Source organism: Dipodomys ordii, unplaced genomic scaffold, assembly GCF_000151885.1.
Source record: "Dipodomys ordii isolate 6190 unplaced genomic scaffold, Dord_2.0 Scaffold1, whole genome shotgun sequence".
In the NCBI taxonomy this organism is placed as follows: Eukaryota; Metazoa; Chordata; class Mammalia; order Rodentia; family Heteromyidae; genus Dipodomys; species Dipodomys ordii.
The window spans coordinates 42,564,071-42,580,195 of NW_012267217.1; the positions used below are offsets into that span (position 1 = coordinate 42,564,071).

At 38.4% G+C, this 16,125-nt stretch overlaps 1 protein-coding gene across 1 annotated transcript in view; it reads left to right on the forward strand.

Moving 5' to 3' along the window:
• Positions 1–16,125, forward strand: part of Zdbf2 (zinc finger, DBF-type containing 2) — a 43,884-nt gene that overhangs the window by 23,939 nt on the left and 3,820 nt on the right. The window contains exons 3-4 of the mRNA XM_013016417.1: positions 5,682–9,382; positions 10,079–14,967. Coding sequence (XP_012871871.1) covers positions 5,682–9,382; positions 10,079–14,967 — 8,590 coding nt within the window. The remainder of the gene's footprint in view (positions 1–5,681; positions 9,383–10,078; positions 14,968–16,125) is intronic.

Here is a 16,125-nt window from a genome sequence, read left to right on the forward strand (position 1 = left end):
ATGTACAATTGTTTCTTTAAAAAGCCCTTTTTAAGCCAGGTATAGGAAGCTCAAGCCTATAATCATAGCTACTCAGGAGCCTGAGATCTGGGGATCATGGTTCGAAACCAGCCCAAGCAAGAAAGAGTCTTATCTCCAATTAATAAGTAAAACAGCTGGAAGTAGAGCAGTGGCTCAAGTTTATAGAGCACTAGTTTCTTGAGCAAAACAGGCGTGTTTTTTTCCCCTTCCTTTAATGGTTACATTTTTTAAAGTTTTTCTTGTTTTAAAATTAGGTTAAAAACATAAACATGTATAGTTGAAATAAGAGCAAGTGATAGTTTTTGACTTTTGGGGGTTTTATCAACTGGTTTAACTTTTTGTGATTCCACCTTTTCATCACTTTTTCTTTTTTTCCCTTCTCTTTGCTGTTCTGTCTCATTACAAGATTACTTTTGTTTTGTGTATCCTTTAATAGTTCCTAGGACAAATGAAGGTGGCCGGTTCTGAAAAACTTGAAAAGTGTTTATTGTGCTGCAGTTTCTATTGGTTAGGTTCAAAAGTATGAAAACCTGTGATTTTTTTTTTGCTCTTTCATAATATTTTATGTCAAGGTTAACTCTTATTTTCCAAATTCAAAATTAATACTAGCTTATATAGTAATTTTAGTAGTATAGTGGAAGTAACAGTAGTAGTACTTTATTTTTTGGTGTCTGCCCTGAGTCTTGCACTCAGGGCTTGGGTATGCACTTTTCTACTTGAGCCATAACTCCACTTCCAGCTTTTTTGGTGGTTATTTAGCGATGAGAGTTGGGTTTTTGTTTTGTTTTGTTTTGTTTTTGGTCAGTCATGGGGCCTGAACTCTTGGCCTGGGCACTGTCCCTCAGCTCTTCAGTTCAAGGCTAGTGCTCTACCACTTGAGCCACAGCACCACTTCTGGCTTTTTCTACTTAGGTGGTGCCTATGTGTGGCCCATGCCCCTATCCTTTTTGCTTTTAGTATTTTTTTAACTCTAAAATAATAAAGTTTAATGTTTTAATACAACATATACAATATATATGTATCTTATGAAATGAAGTATCTGTCATATGTATCTTATCATTTATATTACCCTTTACATTATTCATTAAACTATTTATCTATTACCAATACATCATCTTTTACTATAACATGAAACTCATTTCCCCCTAATTACCCTCGTAATACGTATCTCATTATTATCATTAGGACTACCACCATTAACTGGTTTTCTACCAAAATGATTTATTATTCAAGAAATAATTATAAATAATATAACTTTTGCTAGTTTACTCATAGTATTTTTTAAAAAATAATGTCTTCCTGGGTTTATTTGGGCCACTTTTGGACTGTGTTCCTCCTATTTTTGCCTCCCAAGTAGTTGAAATTATAGATATGTACCACCATGCTCAGGTTATTTTTGAGGCAGGAACTCTCAGCCTTTTTTTTTTTGGTTCCGGGGTGGGGCCTGAGCTCTGGGCCTGGGCACTGTCCCTCAGCTCTTCAGCTCAAGGCTAACGCTCTACCACTTGAGCCACAACGCCACTTCCGGCTTTTTTTCTTTTTGTTTATGTGGTGCTGAGGAATCGAACCCAGGGCCTCATGCATGCAAGGCAAGCGCTGTATCACTGAGCCACCTTCCCAGCCCCCACTCTCAGCCTTTTTATAAACAGTTTTAGATGTAGGGAAAAATTCAGATATTGTATAGGGAATTCCTGTAGTATGCCATCATTTCATTTTTAATAATGTTAATATCTTGTTCTTAATATAGTACCTTGATAAAATGAATAAACTCATATTAATGCATTAAATTCTCTAATTTATTCAGATTTCCTTAGTTTTAACGTAAGTTTTTATGTGCCTGTTCAAGTGATTTATATCTTCTTGGTTCAACTTAGATAGTTTGTCTCTAGGAATTCACCCATATCTACTAGATTTTCCATCTTACTTAAGTAATAAAGGCTTTGAAAGTAGGCCTTCATAATCTTTTGGATTTCTTAGATGTTTGTTGTAATGTTTCCCTTGGTGTCTCTAATTTTGTTGATGTGAATCTTTTCTTTGTCAGTTTATCTTGTGTTCTATCAATTTTATTCATTTTTTTCAAAGAACAGCTTTTTGTTTCATTGATTTTATGTAGTATTTTTAGTCTAGTTCATTGATTTCTGCTCCAATCTTTTCTGTCTCTCTGGTAGTTTGGGGTTTTGTTTGTTCCTATTTTCCTAGCAGCTTTAGTTGTATCATAAGGTTATTTACTTGAGCTGTTTCTGTTTTCTTTATGTGTATGCTTAGAGCTATGAACTTACCTCATCATACCAGAGGTTCTGGTATGATGTGTTTTCATTTTCATTGAATTGTAAGCACTTTCTGATTTCTTCCTTTATTTCTTCAGTGACCCACATATTGTTCAACAGCACGTTGTTCAGTCACTGTGTTTTGAGTGTTTTCTATACTATCGTTTGTTGTTGAGATATAGTTTAATCCTATTGTGATAAGAATGGGTGCATGCCGGGCGCTGGTGGCTCACGCCTGTAATCCTAGCTGTTCAGGAGGCTGAGATCTGAGGATCGCTGTTCAAAGCCAGCCCGGGCAGGAAAGACCGTGAGACTCCTATCTCTAATAAACCACTAGAAAACCGGAAGTGGCGCTGTAGCTCAAGTGGTAGAGCGCTCGCCTTGAGCTGAAGAGCTGAGGGACAGCGCCCAGGCCCAGAGTTCAAGCCCCACGACCGACAAAAAAAAAAAAAAAAGAATGGGTGCATGGAGTTCTCTTGATCTTTTTGTGTTTGCTTAGGCTTGTTGGGTGTCCTAGGATATGATCAGTTTTGGAGAAAAAAATTTTTTTTGGCACTGGAGCTCAAACCCAGGACGTTGCACTTGCTAGGCAAGCACTTTGCCACTGAGCTACATCCCAGCCCTGGAGAATGTTTTATAGGCTATTAAAAAGCATGTGAATTGTGTGGTTGTTGAGTGAAATACTCTGTAGATGTCTGTTAAGTCCATTTGGGTTATGGTATCATTTAATTCAGAAGGTTCTGTGCTGATCTTCTAAGTTGAGTCTCTTTCTGTTTTAGGATCTTATCCTGGATAACACCTTGCATAAACACCATCTTTTCTTAGGTTCTTCTTTGCTATTATACTCAAATCTTTTTCTAAAGTTTCAGATATGATACTTAGCACATTGAATTGTAATTATTTTCTACCTTCTGCTGCTACTTGATTACTTCTTGAGAAGATTATCACCCCTTGAACCTACCATAGGACCTATTGCATAGTTGAAAGTTCTTAGTAGATAGTTTCTGTATGGCTGAATATTTGCTTCTCTATGAATTGAGAACATAGAGCTGGGTGTGATGGCTCATACCTGTAATTCCAGTAACTCAGGAAGTATAGGTTAGGAGGATAATGGTTTGAGGTCAGGTAGAGCAAAAGGTGAGAGCCCATTTCAACAGTAAGATAGGCATGGTAGTTCATGTCTGTATCTGCAGGTCAGCTGCTTATATAAGGTATAGTCAAGAATGTTTTCCTAGTCGGGCGTTGGTGGCTCACCTCTGTAATCCTAGCTACTCAGGAGACTGAGATCTGAGGATCGCAGTTCAAAGCCAGCCTGGACACAAAAGTTCGTGAGCCTCTTAGCTCCAATAAACCATCAGAAAACCGGAAGTGGCGCCGTGGCTCAAGTGATAGAGTACTAGCCTTGAGCTAAAGTGCTGAGGGATAGTGCCCAGGCCCAGAGTTCAAGCCCCATGACCAACAACAACAACAACAAAAAATGTTTTCTTGATTGTAATAGAAGAGAGATATTGTTTAATTTTTAAATATGAACTTTCAAGTAATTTAAAAAATGGCATCATTTAAAATTTTGAATTGGAAATATATACATATTGGCATAATTCAGAAGGCCCATTCAAAGTGAGTCTTAATGCAGGTATAATGGTACATACCTGTAGTTCCAAGTATTTGAAAGGCAGAAGCAGAATGGCTTGAGCATAATCATTAAAAGGTCAACTTGGGCAGCACAGCACATCCTGTTCTCCCCCCTCAAAAAAGAGAGATCACTCTTGTCTTCTGCTCCAGCCATTCTGTTTACTTTCCTGCTGGTGACAAGTGTGAACATTTTCTCACATGAACTTCCACAGATAGTGTAGAGAAGGGTTGAGCAGGCTACCTGCCTTCCTCCCTCTATCCCTCCTTCCCTCCCTCCCTCCCTTTCTCTCCTTTCCTTTTTATCTTCCTCCTTCCTCTGTTTTTCTTTCCCTTTGTCTGTCTGTCTGACTATGTAGAACTGACTTTGTAGCACAGACTACTTCTGCCTCTGCCTTTCAAGTACTAGGATTACAGGTATGGGCCATGCCATACCTGGTTGGAAAATGCTATTGTCACTGTACTTCATCCCTGTGCCTAACAGTTATCCTCTTCTAGTTGCAGTATTTTAATATTTAATATTCTCTACTTTTTCATTAACAGTGTTTATAATGGCTGATCATTATTAGTACATACAGAGCTGCTCGTATTATTTTGTAACTTATTTTGTGTTCTAAGTACCTTTAATTATTTAACCAGTAGTGAGTTGTAACTAATAAAACAGGAGTGAATATATATATATATATATATATATATATATATTCCTTTTTTTTTGGTCAATCCTGGGTCTTGAACTCTGGGCCTGGGCACTGTCCCTGAGCTCTTCAGATCCAGGATTAGTGTTCTACCACTTGAGCCAGAGAGCCACTTCTGGTTTTCTGAGTGGTTTACTGGAGATAAGAGTTTCTCAGACGTTCCTGCCTGGGCTGGCTTTGAACCAAGATCCTCAGATCTCAGCCTCCTGAGTAGCTAAGATCACAGGCATGAGCCACCAGCACCCGGCTGGGAGTGAATATTTTAAGTTTTAATTGACATTGTCAAATTGTTCTTCATAGAGGATACCAGTTTTTATAAAGATGAATAATCTCACAAATATTAATAATCTATCCAGGAGTTGGTGGCTTACATTTATAATCCTAACTACTTAGGATGCTGAGACCTAAGGATCAGTTTCAAGCCAACACAAGAAAGATATGACTCTTACCTCCAATTAACTAGCAAAATGCTGGTGATTTGGCAGAAGTGGTGGTTAGAGTACCATCTGAGAGTGAAAAAAAACTGAGTGAGAACACAATGTCTTGGGTTTAATCCCTGGTGCTGGCATCAAAAAAAAGGAAGGAAAAGGGAAAAGATTAATTTGGAGTAGTCTGTATACTTACTAGCAATGTCGTAAAATGCTTATGCCCTTATCAACCTTGCCAAAATTACATTTGTAGTGCTATGTGTGATGCCTTCCTTTTTAATGCTCTTTATGTACAATGGCTAATTTATTCCACAAAATGGTCTCATGACTGAAAATAGTATTGTTTTCAGAGATGAAATTTGAGGTATCCAAAGTTAAATAACTTTTGTCAAACTTTTGCTATTTACTATGATATATTGACAAATGGTAAATGTTTGATTTGCATTTTGTTATGTTTAGGAGGCATTTGTGTTCATTAAGTTTCTTCTATACTGATTATTATCCTCCTGAAGTACAGAAGATACAATTTGATGTGATTTCTTTGATTCTTTATCTTCTAATAGGGTAGATAAAAAAAACATTTAAAATAGATTCTAGAGTTTTTTTTTTATGATTCCCCCTCCCACCTCTTTTCTTTTTAGATCAGCACAAAATGAGGCTCCCGCAAATCCTGGGTCGCCTGATGTGGTGGTTGTGGATGAGTTTCGTCCTGAAGAAAGGGACGAGGAGACTGAGAGTGAAGAGCTGTACTCCGATGAGTCTGATCCTGCTGAAGACCTACAGTGTGGACCTAGTCAGTCACAGGAATGTGCAAACGGGTTTTCGGCTCGTCCATCAGTTATTCAAAAACTGGAGATGGGACAGCAGCAGTCCTTGGCGTTTGCTCATAAAATTGAGAGTGGTATGAGAAAAATTAATCCAGTAGAAATTGGTCAACCTACAAATAATGGAAAAAAGTTAATACGTCCCCCAGTGATTTGTAATGTGTCTGCTAGTTATTTACCTAACAGTTCTTATGACAGACCACTTTCAGCTAAGACTACTAGGTTAGCGCTAGCAGTCTCTTCAGAGTCATTTGGCCAAAGTGATGACGCAAATAAATTTGACCAATACTTTGGAGAGCTAGATGGGGCCTCTAGCAGTCCTATGTCTTCAAATACACAGGAGAACCCTAAAGAAACAAATAAGCAAACCGTGTGTATAGATATAGATAAATTGCTTTCTCAGAGAAATGTAAGAGCTAGGGGGGAAACTTCCACACCTGTTTATGAATTCCGTGAACTTACTGATAATGAGAGTTCACCAGAAGCTGAATTTGCAGCAAGCTCAGTAGTAGGGCTGAATAAACCTAACATGCCTTCTGATGAAGAAATCTCTGAAGATGCCATTCCAAAGTATTTTGAGGAATCTCTTTCAAGTATGAATTACACCCAGGAAGAAGGGAAGTTGGTTTTTAACAAGCCAGAAGCTTTGAAAGAGGAGTGCTCAGTGAGTTCTGAAGACAAAGTGGATCATGGCTCTCTTCAGTCAATCTCTGACCAATCCCAAGATGCTGAAAAAGGCTTGGAGCTTTCCAAGGAAGAAGAAAGTGGCCAAGAAGATGAGAACTCAGAATCTAGAGGTTCTCAGATGAGTTTTGATTGTGGTTCCTCTTGTCATTCACTGACTGCTGTATCTGAAGTGACTGCTAGAGAAGTAAACCTTTCAGAGAAAATACCTGCTAATTTACAGGACGAGAATAATAAATCCGTCATTTCCGAAACAGCTTCAGATGATGATCATGCTGATTCTGTTCAGGTAGTTACCAGCCAGTCTCAAGTGACTGTTGAAGAAGTAAGTCCTCAGAATAAAAAGCGAGTTAGCTTAGTTGACGAATGCTATGATTCTAGTGGCTCCGAAATGAATTTTGATTGTGGTGGCAACTCACTTCAGACAATTAATGAGTACTCCCAAAATTCTGTACCAGAAGTAAGGCTTCCGAACAAGGCACGCATTCAATTGGTTGATCTGAGCTATGGATCTACTAGCTCTGACGAAAGCAATGATCTCTCACTTGAAAAACCCCCAGTGGTTGCCACAGAAGTGAAACGTAGAAAGAAGGCTCGAATTAGTTTGGTTGATGAGAGCTATGGATCCAGTAATTCTGAAAGTTCTGATAGTGATACTTCTCAGGACCATCTCGAAATGACTGTCAAAGGAAGAAACCTGAAAGCCAAACCTGTCCTAAAAAATAAGAAACGCAAACCCACTAGTGCTAACGCACATCTTGAGACAGTGGATGATGAACCCCAGAGAGATGTTGAAGAGATAAATCTTCTGAAAAAGAAGAATGCTGGCCTTGTGGATATGAACTGTGAGTCTCATGGTCCTGGAATGGGTTTTCATGCTGATGCTCAATTAGTGGCTGATCAATCTCAAGTAGCAGTTAAAGAAGTAAACCCTCAGAAAGTAGATATTGGCCTAGAGATTAAGAGTATTCAATATAGAATTGCTAACCTAAGTATTGAGTCTCATGATAATAACTATCAGTCAGCTAATGATCAACCTGAAGGGGCTTTGGGTGAAGTAAATCTTAAAGAGTTAAATGTCGACATGGAAGTTAAGAGCAATGGGTGCTCCAGTTCTGAGTTGACATTTGATTCCGATTCCCCTCTTCTGTCAGTTACTGAGCGGTCTCAGCTGGATTTTGAAAGACTAAAAGAAGATGGCATTAACCTGGAAGATGAGAGCTGTGAGTCAAGTAGTTCTGACGTAACTTTTGATTCAGATATTCCTAATTGCTCAGTAATTGACCAACTTGATGAGGAGGAACCTGTTGATCTGGAAAATAAGAGTAATGAATCTTGTATTTCTGAAATAACTTCTGATTCTGGTATTCCTCTTCATTCAGGAAATGATCTACCTGAAGTAGCTGTTGGAGTAATCATTCAGAAAGAAGAATACGTACACTTAGCGAGGAAGAATGATACACCCATTGATTGTGAAATAAATTTGGATTCTCATGCCCCTCTTCATTCAGTGACTAATCCTCCTGAATTATATGTTAAAAAACTAAATTCTCATAAAGAAGAGCAGGTCCATGTAGAAAATAAGAAAAATGAGCCTGCTGACTCTGCATTAAATTTGAATTATGATTTTTTTAACTTAATGCCTGGACATTCTGAAGATCCTATCAAAGACATAAACTTCCAGAAGAATAGAAACATATACTTAGGAACTAAGAGTAATGAATGTGTTTCTGAAACAAGATTGGGTTCTGATACCCTTTATCCAACAGTTATTTGCAAACCTCGAGTACTTGTTGAAAATCCTTGGCTTCAAAAAGAAAAACATGCTGAATTACAACATAATAGTGCTGATTTATATCATTCTGAAATAAATTTAGATTCTGATGTCCCTCATTATCCACGGACAGAATCTCAAGGTGCTGGAAAAAAAGCTAAGAGAAAGACGAAGCATATTCTAGAAAGTGATAAACTTGGTGCTTCTGAAATAATTTTGAATTCTAATGTCCTTCCTCAGTTAGTGACTGAAAAACCTCAACTAGCTGTTTTGAAGGAGGGCCATGTTGACCCAGAAGATGAAAGTACTGATATTAGAGGTTTTGAAATTAATTCAAATATTGATACTTGTCTCCATTCAGTTCTAGACCAAACTCAGCAGACCTTTTCAAAGGAAAAAGAAGAAGTTAAAAGGCATAGCAAAAACAGCGAACAACGCAAAATGGCTACCCAGATAAAACTGTGGCAGGAGGACACTGGCCTGGAAAATGAGACTGTTGAACCTAAAGGTTCGAAAGAAATACCTGATTCTGATGTTTCTTTTCAGTCTATATCTGGTCAACCTGACATAACTATAGAAACTAAGAACAGACAATATAGTTTGGCTTCTGACATCCCAAGCCAGTCAGTGATTGATCAACCTAAAGTAACTATTTTGGAGCCAAAGCACATTGAGCTACAAGGTGAGGACAGTCAGTCTTTTGGATCGGAAGCAAGTTTTGAGTCAGATGACTCTCTTCAGTCAATGGCTGTCCAGCTTAGTGAAGGTAGTAGAGATTCAGATTTTTGGATGGATGAAGATGTTGACTTGGAAAGTAAGAGGGATGAAGCGAAGGGTTTCAAAATTATATATGACTCTCTTGTCCTTCGTTCAGTGGCTTCTCAAACTGATGTAGTTCAGGAGACCGACTGTTGTAAAGAACGTGTTGACTTGGAAGATAAGGTTGTACAACCTAATGACTCCAAAATAAATTTTGATCCTAATGGAATTCTTCAGTCTGTAACTGATAAAATTGAAGAGACTATTAAAGAAGCAAATCTTCTGAGGGAGACACATATTCGTCTGGGTGATCAGAGCTTTGATCCACGCAGTTCTGGAGCAATTAATCTTTCACACATCCCTTTTTGGTCAGTGATTCGACCACCACAAATTTTGCAGGAGGAACATTCCAGTTTGGAAGTTAGGAGCAGTGATCCTCGTGATCCTGAAATATGCTCTGATGCCAGTGATCCTTGTTGTTCAGTGACCTGCCAAGCTGAAGTCGTTCAGGAAAACAGCCATTGTAAAGAACATGTTGACTTGGAAGATAAGACTGTCCAACCTAGTGACTCCAAAATAAATTCTGATTCTGATGAACTTCTTCAGTCTGTGACTAATAAAATCCAAGAGCCTATTAAAGAAGTAAACCTGAGGAAGGGTCCTGCTGCTCATCTGGATGATAAGGGCTATGAACCACACGGTTCTGGAGCAATTTATGCTTCAAAAATCCTTTATTGCTCAGTGATTCAACCACTACAGATTTTGCAAAAGGAGCATTCCAGTTTGGAAGTGAAGAGCAGTGATCCTTGTGGTCCTGATTCCAGTGATCTTTGTCATTCAATGGCTGGCCAAGCTGAAGTGCTTCAGGAGACCAGCAATTGGAAAGAACATGGTGACTTGGAAGATAAGACTGTCCGACCTAGTGACTCTGAAGCAAATCTTGATTCTGATGAACCTCTTCAGTCTGTAACTAATACAATTCAAGAGCCTATTCAAGAAAGAAATATAAAGGAGAGATCTATTTGTCTGGATGATAAGGGCTATGAACAACATGGTTCTAGAATAACTTTTATTTCAAACATCCCTTTTTGTTCAGTGATTCAGCCACCACAAATTTTGCAAGGAGACCATTCCAGTTTAGAAGTTGGGAGCAGTGATTCTTGTGGTCCTGAAGTAAGTTCTGATTCCAGTGACCCTTGTCATTCAGTGGGAGGCCAAACCGAAATAGTTCAGGACAACAGTCATTGGAAAGAATGTGTTGACTTGGAAGATCAGATTATTGAACCAGGTGGTTCAAAAATAAATACTGACTCTGATAACCTTCAGTCTGTGACTAATGAACTGCAAGAGCCTCTTCAAGAAAGAAATCATCTGAAAGATAGACATGTTTATCTGGATGATAATAGCTCTGAACCAGGTGGTTCTGGGATAATTCATTTTTCGAATACCCCTTCTTGCTTAGTTATTCAACCACCACAAATTTTGCAAGAGGAGAATTCCAGTTTGGAAGTTAAGAGTAGTGATCCTTGTGGTCCTGAAATAAGTTTTGAATCCAGTCATGCTTTTCATTCAGTGATTGGCCAAACTGAAGCAGTTCCTGAGGCCAACCATTGGAAAGAACATACTGACTTGAAAGATAATGTTATCGAACCAGGTGGCTCAGAACTAAATAGTGATTCTGAAGAGCCTCTTCAACCTGCGACTGATAAAATTCAAGAACCTATTACAGAAGTAGATCATCTGAAGGAGGGATATGCTTCCCTGGATGATAAAGACTGTGAGCCAGGTACTTCTGGAATAATTCATGTTTCACATATCCCTTTTTGCTCAGTTATTCAACCACCACAAATTTTGCAAGAAGAGCATTCCAGTTTGGAAATTGGAAGTGATGATCTTTGTGGTCCAGAAGAAAGTTCTGATTCCAGTGATCCTTGTTACTCATTGGCTGAACAAACTGAACTAGCTCAGAAAACCAGCCAAGAAGATAAGACTGTCCAACCTAGTAACTCTGATTCTGATGAACTTCTTCAGTCTGTGACTAATGAGATTCAAGCACCTATTAAAGACTTAAATCTCCTGAGAAAGGGACATAGTCATCTGGATGATAATGACTGTGAACCATGTGCTTCTGGAGCAATTTATGCTTCAGATACCCCCATTCATTCAGTAATTGAGCCATCACAAATATTGCCAGAGGGGCATTCCAGTTTGGAACTTGGGAGCAATGATCCTTGTGGTCCTGAAGTAAGTTCTGATTCCACTGATCCTTGTCATTCAGTGGCTGAACAAATTGAAGTATTTCAAGAGACCAGTCATTGGGAAGAACATGTTGACTTGGAAAATAAGACTGTCCAACCTAGTGACTCCGGAATGAGTGTTGATTCTGATGAACTTCTGTCTCTGACTAATGAAATTCAAGAGCCAATTGAGGAAGTAAATATCCTGAGTGATAATACAGGCTATGAACCAGAAGGTTCTGAAGTATTTCATGTTTCAAATAACCCTCTTCACTCAGCGATTCAACCATCACAGAGTTTGCAAGTGGCGCATTCCAGTTTGGAAGATAAGAGCAGTGATCCTTGTTGTCCTATAATAAGTTTTGATTCCAATGATCCTTGTCATTCAGAAGTTGGACAGCTTCACAATGCTGTCAAAGAAATAAATCTGAAGGAAGACCATATTTACCTGGAAGATAAGAGCTATAGACTAGTGGATGTTGAAGCAAGTTGTGATTCTGATATACCTGTTCAGATTGTGGTGGATCAGTCTGTGGAGGATATGTCTGTCAAAGAAATAACCTTGGAAAAGAAGGATCATAATGATCTAGAAAATGAGAACTCTTCTGAAATAAGATATGATTCTGATCTTCACCAGCAGACAGAACTTGACCCACCTCAAGTGGTTTGCCAAGAAACAGGCCTTCAGAAGAAAGAGCTTGGCATGGAAGAAAAGTCCAGTGAAGCTAGTGACTCTGAAATGATGTATGATTCTGATGTCTCTTTTCAAATAGTGGTTAATCAAGGTCAAACGTCAGATGGTGAGACAGATTCTCCACAAGTGGTGATTGTAGATGTGGCAGCTAATGACAGCGATTGTGATCGTGAAGTAATTTCAGATGCTAATACCCCTCTCGAGGTAGTGAATGAACCACCTCAGATGACTAGCAGTCAGACTAGCAGTACAGATTCTCCTGTTGTAGGAAGTCTGAAGTGTGACTTTTGTGGTTTTGAAGTAAAATATGATCCTGCTACCTTTTTTCAATCAGCGACAAACCAGTCCAAAAAGAGTTTCAGAATAATTAACCGGAACAATGACTATATTATTCTTGGGGACTCCACATGTCAGTCTTGTGGTTGTGAACTAAATTTTAATGTTGCTTCCAAGTCTGTGACTTTCCAGCCACAAGGACCTGATCAAAGTCGTGTTGACTCAGAAGACAAGAGCCGTGAATCTAATGATCCTAAAAGAGATTTTAATTTGGGAGATACTTCTCAGGCAGTAAATAATCAACTGCAGAAAACTGACACGGAAGACAATGTTTGGCGGGATGAAATAAATGCTGGCATGAAAGATAGTGATTCTGCAGCAGATGATGCTCTCTCTACTGTGGCAGTTATTCAACATACTGTTAGTAACGACGACCCTTCAATGTCAGAACATTCTGACCTAGCAAGTGTGAGTGGTTCTGAGAAGGATTTTCGAGGTGATCTCTCTCTTCAGCCTAATCCTGGCAAGCATCAAGAATCTGTCAAGAAAACACGCCGTCGTAAGAGAGCAGCTTTTGACCGGAGAGCAGATAATGATTCCCAGTCAAGCTGTGTTCCCAAGCTTCCTGTAAAGAACCGTAAAAAGGTAGCTTTTAACCAGAGAGAAAATACCCATGAGTCTCAGTCGAGATCTGCCTCTGTTGATTACCAATCAAGCTATGTTCCTCAGGTTGGTTCTGGAAAGAGACGGAAGAAAATAACTTTTCACCTGAGAGAAAATAGCTGTGATTCCCAGTCAAGCTGTGTTCCTCAGGTTGATTCTGGAAAGAGCCAGAAGACAGTAAGTCTTGACCTGAGAGAAAACACTCATTACTTCTATCCAGGCTCTACTCCAATTGATTGCCAACCAAGCTATGCTCCGAAGGTTGGTTCTGGAAAGAGCCGGAAGAAAGTAACTTTTGACCTGAGAGAAAAAACTCGTTATTTCCATCCTGGCTCTGCTCCTATTGATTGCCAGTCAAGCCGTGTTCCTCCTAGAAAAAGGCAGAAGAAAATAACTTTTAAACTGAGAGAAACTGATTCCCCATCTTGCTCTTCTTCTGGGGTTGATTCTGTAAGGGACGTAGGAAGGGATGTTGTAGAAGAAAATCCAAATGAACCAGTTCTTGAAGCCTTGCCTCACGTCCCACCTTCATTTGTGGGGAAAACATGGTCTCAGATAATGAAAGAAGATGACATAAAAATCAATACACTTGTGAAGGAATTTAAGGAAGGTCGTTTCCGCTGCTATTTTGATGATAACTCTGAGACCAATGAAGTTTTTTTAAATGAAGAGGAAAGAAATACCTGGCCTGGGTTTAACCAAGACACTGTACCAGTTCAGGCTCAGTCGGATCATGAAAATATTGAAGGTAGAATTGCAGAGAATGATGGTGTTTCAGAGGCTTTAGATAAATCACACCATCATAGTTCTCTAGCAGAGAAGCCTCATAAACAAAGTGAGAATGTGGCTTCTCAGAGCCAAACGGAGAAAGTCAGCCATGGAATGGAAATCAATTACAAAAACTATCCATTGAAGAAAAGAAAAATAAACAGACCAGAGGAAGAATCACCAAAAAGGATGCATTTACAGAGTGACAATGTCGAAGAAAAAAAACCCAAAAGCAGAGCTTTTGTGTTTCCTACACTAGAATTTAAAGTTGTAGAGCCTAATTCCCTGATCTGTGTTTCTTCTGCAAATACTAAGCGGTTGGAAGATGAGTCCTTCAACTCAACTAAAACGAATCAGTACAGTTATGACACTGCGTATAAACAGAATGACCCGTTACCTAAGAAAACTGCACGGAAGACAACAGTACCAAACTCTGGCAGGCCTAAGAGGGCTAATGCTGGACTTAAGAAGCGTGAAACAAGCACCAGTACAAGAAAGAGGGGTAAGACTCGAAACCCTGCTTCAACGACAGTACCAGCAAGATATGAATTAAGGTCACGCTATCGGACCACTAAATCTGCAACACTTGAAGGAAATCCAGAAGATGCAAGTGCTAGTGGTGTTCTAAATGACAGTAATTGCCAGCCAACTCCTTTAAGTCCTGATGTTCCCAAAATGGCTTCTAAACCAGAGAGAAATGAATTTTTTGACAGCAAAAGTAAAAAGAAGGTTCCAAAAGGGAAGATGATAACTGATGATAAGTCACACTTTGGCAAGAGTGCTTCTGAAGCAGTTATTCTCCGACAAAAATTCAAGCTAGCTTCGGCAAAACTGTCCATTCGAGTTCAGATGAAAGCCAACTATGTTATTCGAAAGTATCTTTTGAAATACTCCGTGTTTATCCGTCGTCGTTTTCAACGCAGAGGCAATGCTCTTGGAACCTATCTTAAAAAGAAACTGTCTGTTGCTAGTAGGGTAAAGGATGTGAAGAGAGCAACTGAAATGTTTTTGAGCTCCTCACTCCTACCCATTGCTGTTGGAAAGCGCTTACGAGCTATTTCAGGTCTTTCTCCAAAGAAATCCATGCGGCATCCTTCCACTGTTACAGCAAGAAAGAAGTATAAGAAAAAATACCACCGAAGAAAGAAGTCTGCTCCGATTAGAGAATATGATTTGAGAAGTTCAGGATCTGTACCAAATGTGGTCAGAATGGTTACCCGGCTCACAAGCAAATTGAGAAGTAATGAGGTGAAATAGGATTTTTTCTGCGTGTCACAGCTAGTTGAGAATTGAACACTTCAAATTGAAACACATTTTGAACTTTCGTGCTCATAGTTTTCCTAAGTTGAGTGGGAAAACTGACCTTAAACTATTTTGCTATAGATATTATTTTTCAGAAATTTTATATTCATTTAAAATTAGTGTTTAGAGTCCTTTTTTTTAAGATTCAAAAAGCAACTTTTGTCCATTTTCTGTAGATCTTTATCTTAATTTGTTGTCTTATAATTTAGCACAATATGTAGAATTTTGTCCCTTAAATCATGTCCTTATTTTTTTTTTTTAGTGGTAATCTTTTATGCCAGCAAGCTATACCATTGCGAGAATGATCATAGCAAACTTACTGATACCATCTCTTTAAGAATTGGGACAAATACACATATACTTAAGAGTCTACATGTTTCAATCGGAATTGTCAATATAGTATTTGAACTGGATAACTAGAAAAATGAACTTAAATAATCTTGACTTTTTAGCATAATTGACTTAGATGATCACAAACAAAATATAATTTTTTTCTTTTAAAATTATTTCAGAGAATGAGAAACCACAGTCTTTAGTTTTGTAAAAGTGCCTGGTGATTTTATAGACATACCAAATTCTTTCTACTTCGTTGAAATTGGATCTGCAAGTCTGGAAATTTTTCTTATTTGGATATAGGCATACATAAACCCCTTCTTTAGCGTTAGTAGATTTTAAGAGGAAAACAATTTCACTGATTTGATTAGGCTTTTTTTTTTAAACAAACATCTTTACCTTTTACCTAAAGGGTTAGTAGTTTACTATAAGAATCCAGGTAGTTTTATGGCCTTATCTCAATAATACCTTATACATTATAGCTTAAACTGAAATTATTGGCTTGGTAGTGTGTCATTTGGACAGGCCATTAAGTTATGGTCATTACTAAATGGCATAACATTTCACTGAATTGAACAAAGCCAACCTAAGTGGAGGCCCAGCTTACAAGTGAAAAACAGTACTTGTATGTTCATTTACCTTTATCTAATTGATCATCCTAGACTAGTTAGTTTAAAGTAAATGAATATGAAAATTTACCTTAAACTGATTGATTTCTATAGTTCAGATTAAAAAGTGGCAAGATATTCAGTGTAAGCCTACAGAACTTGA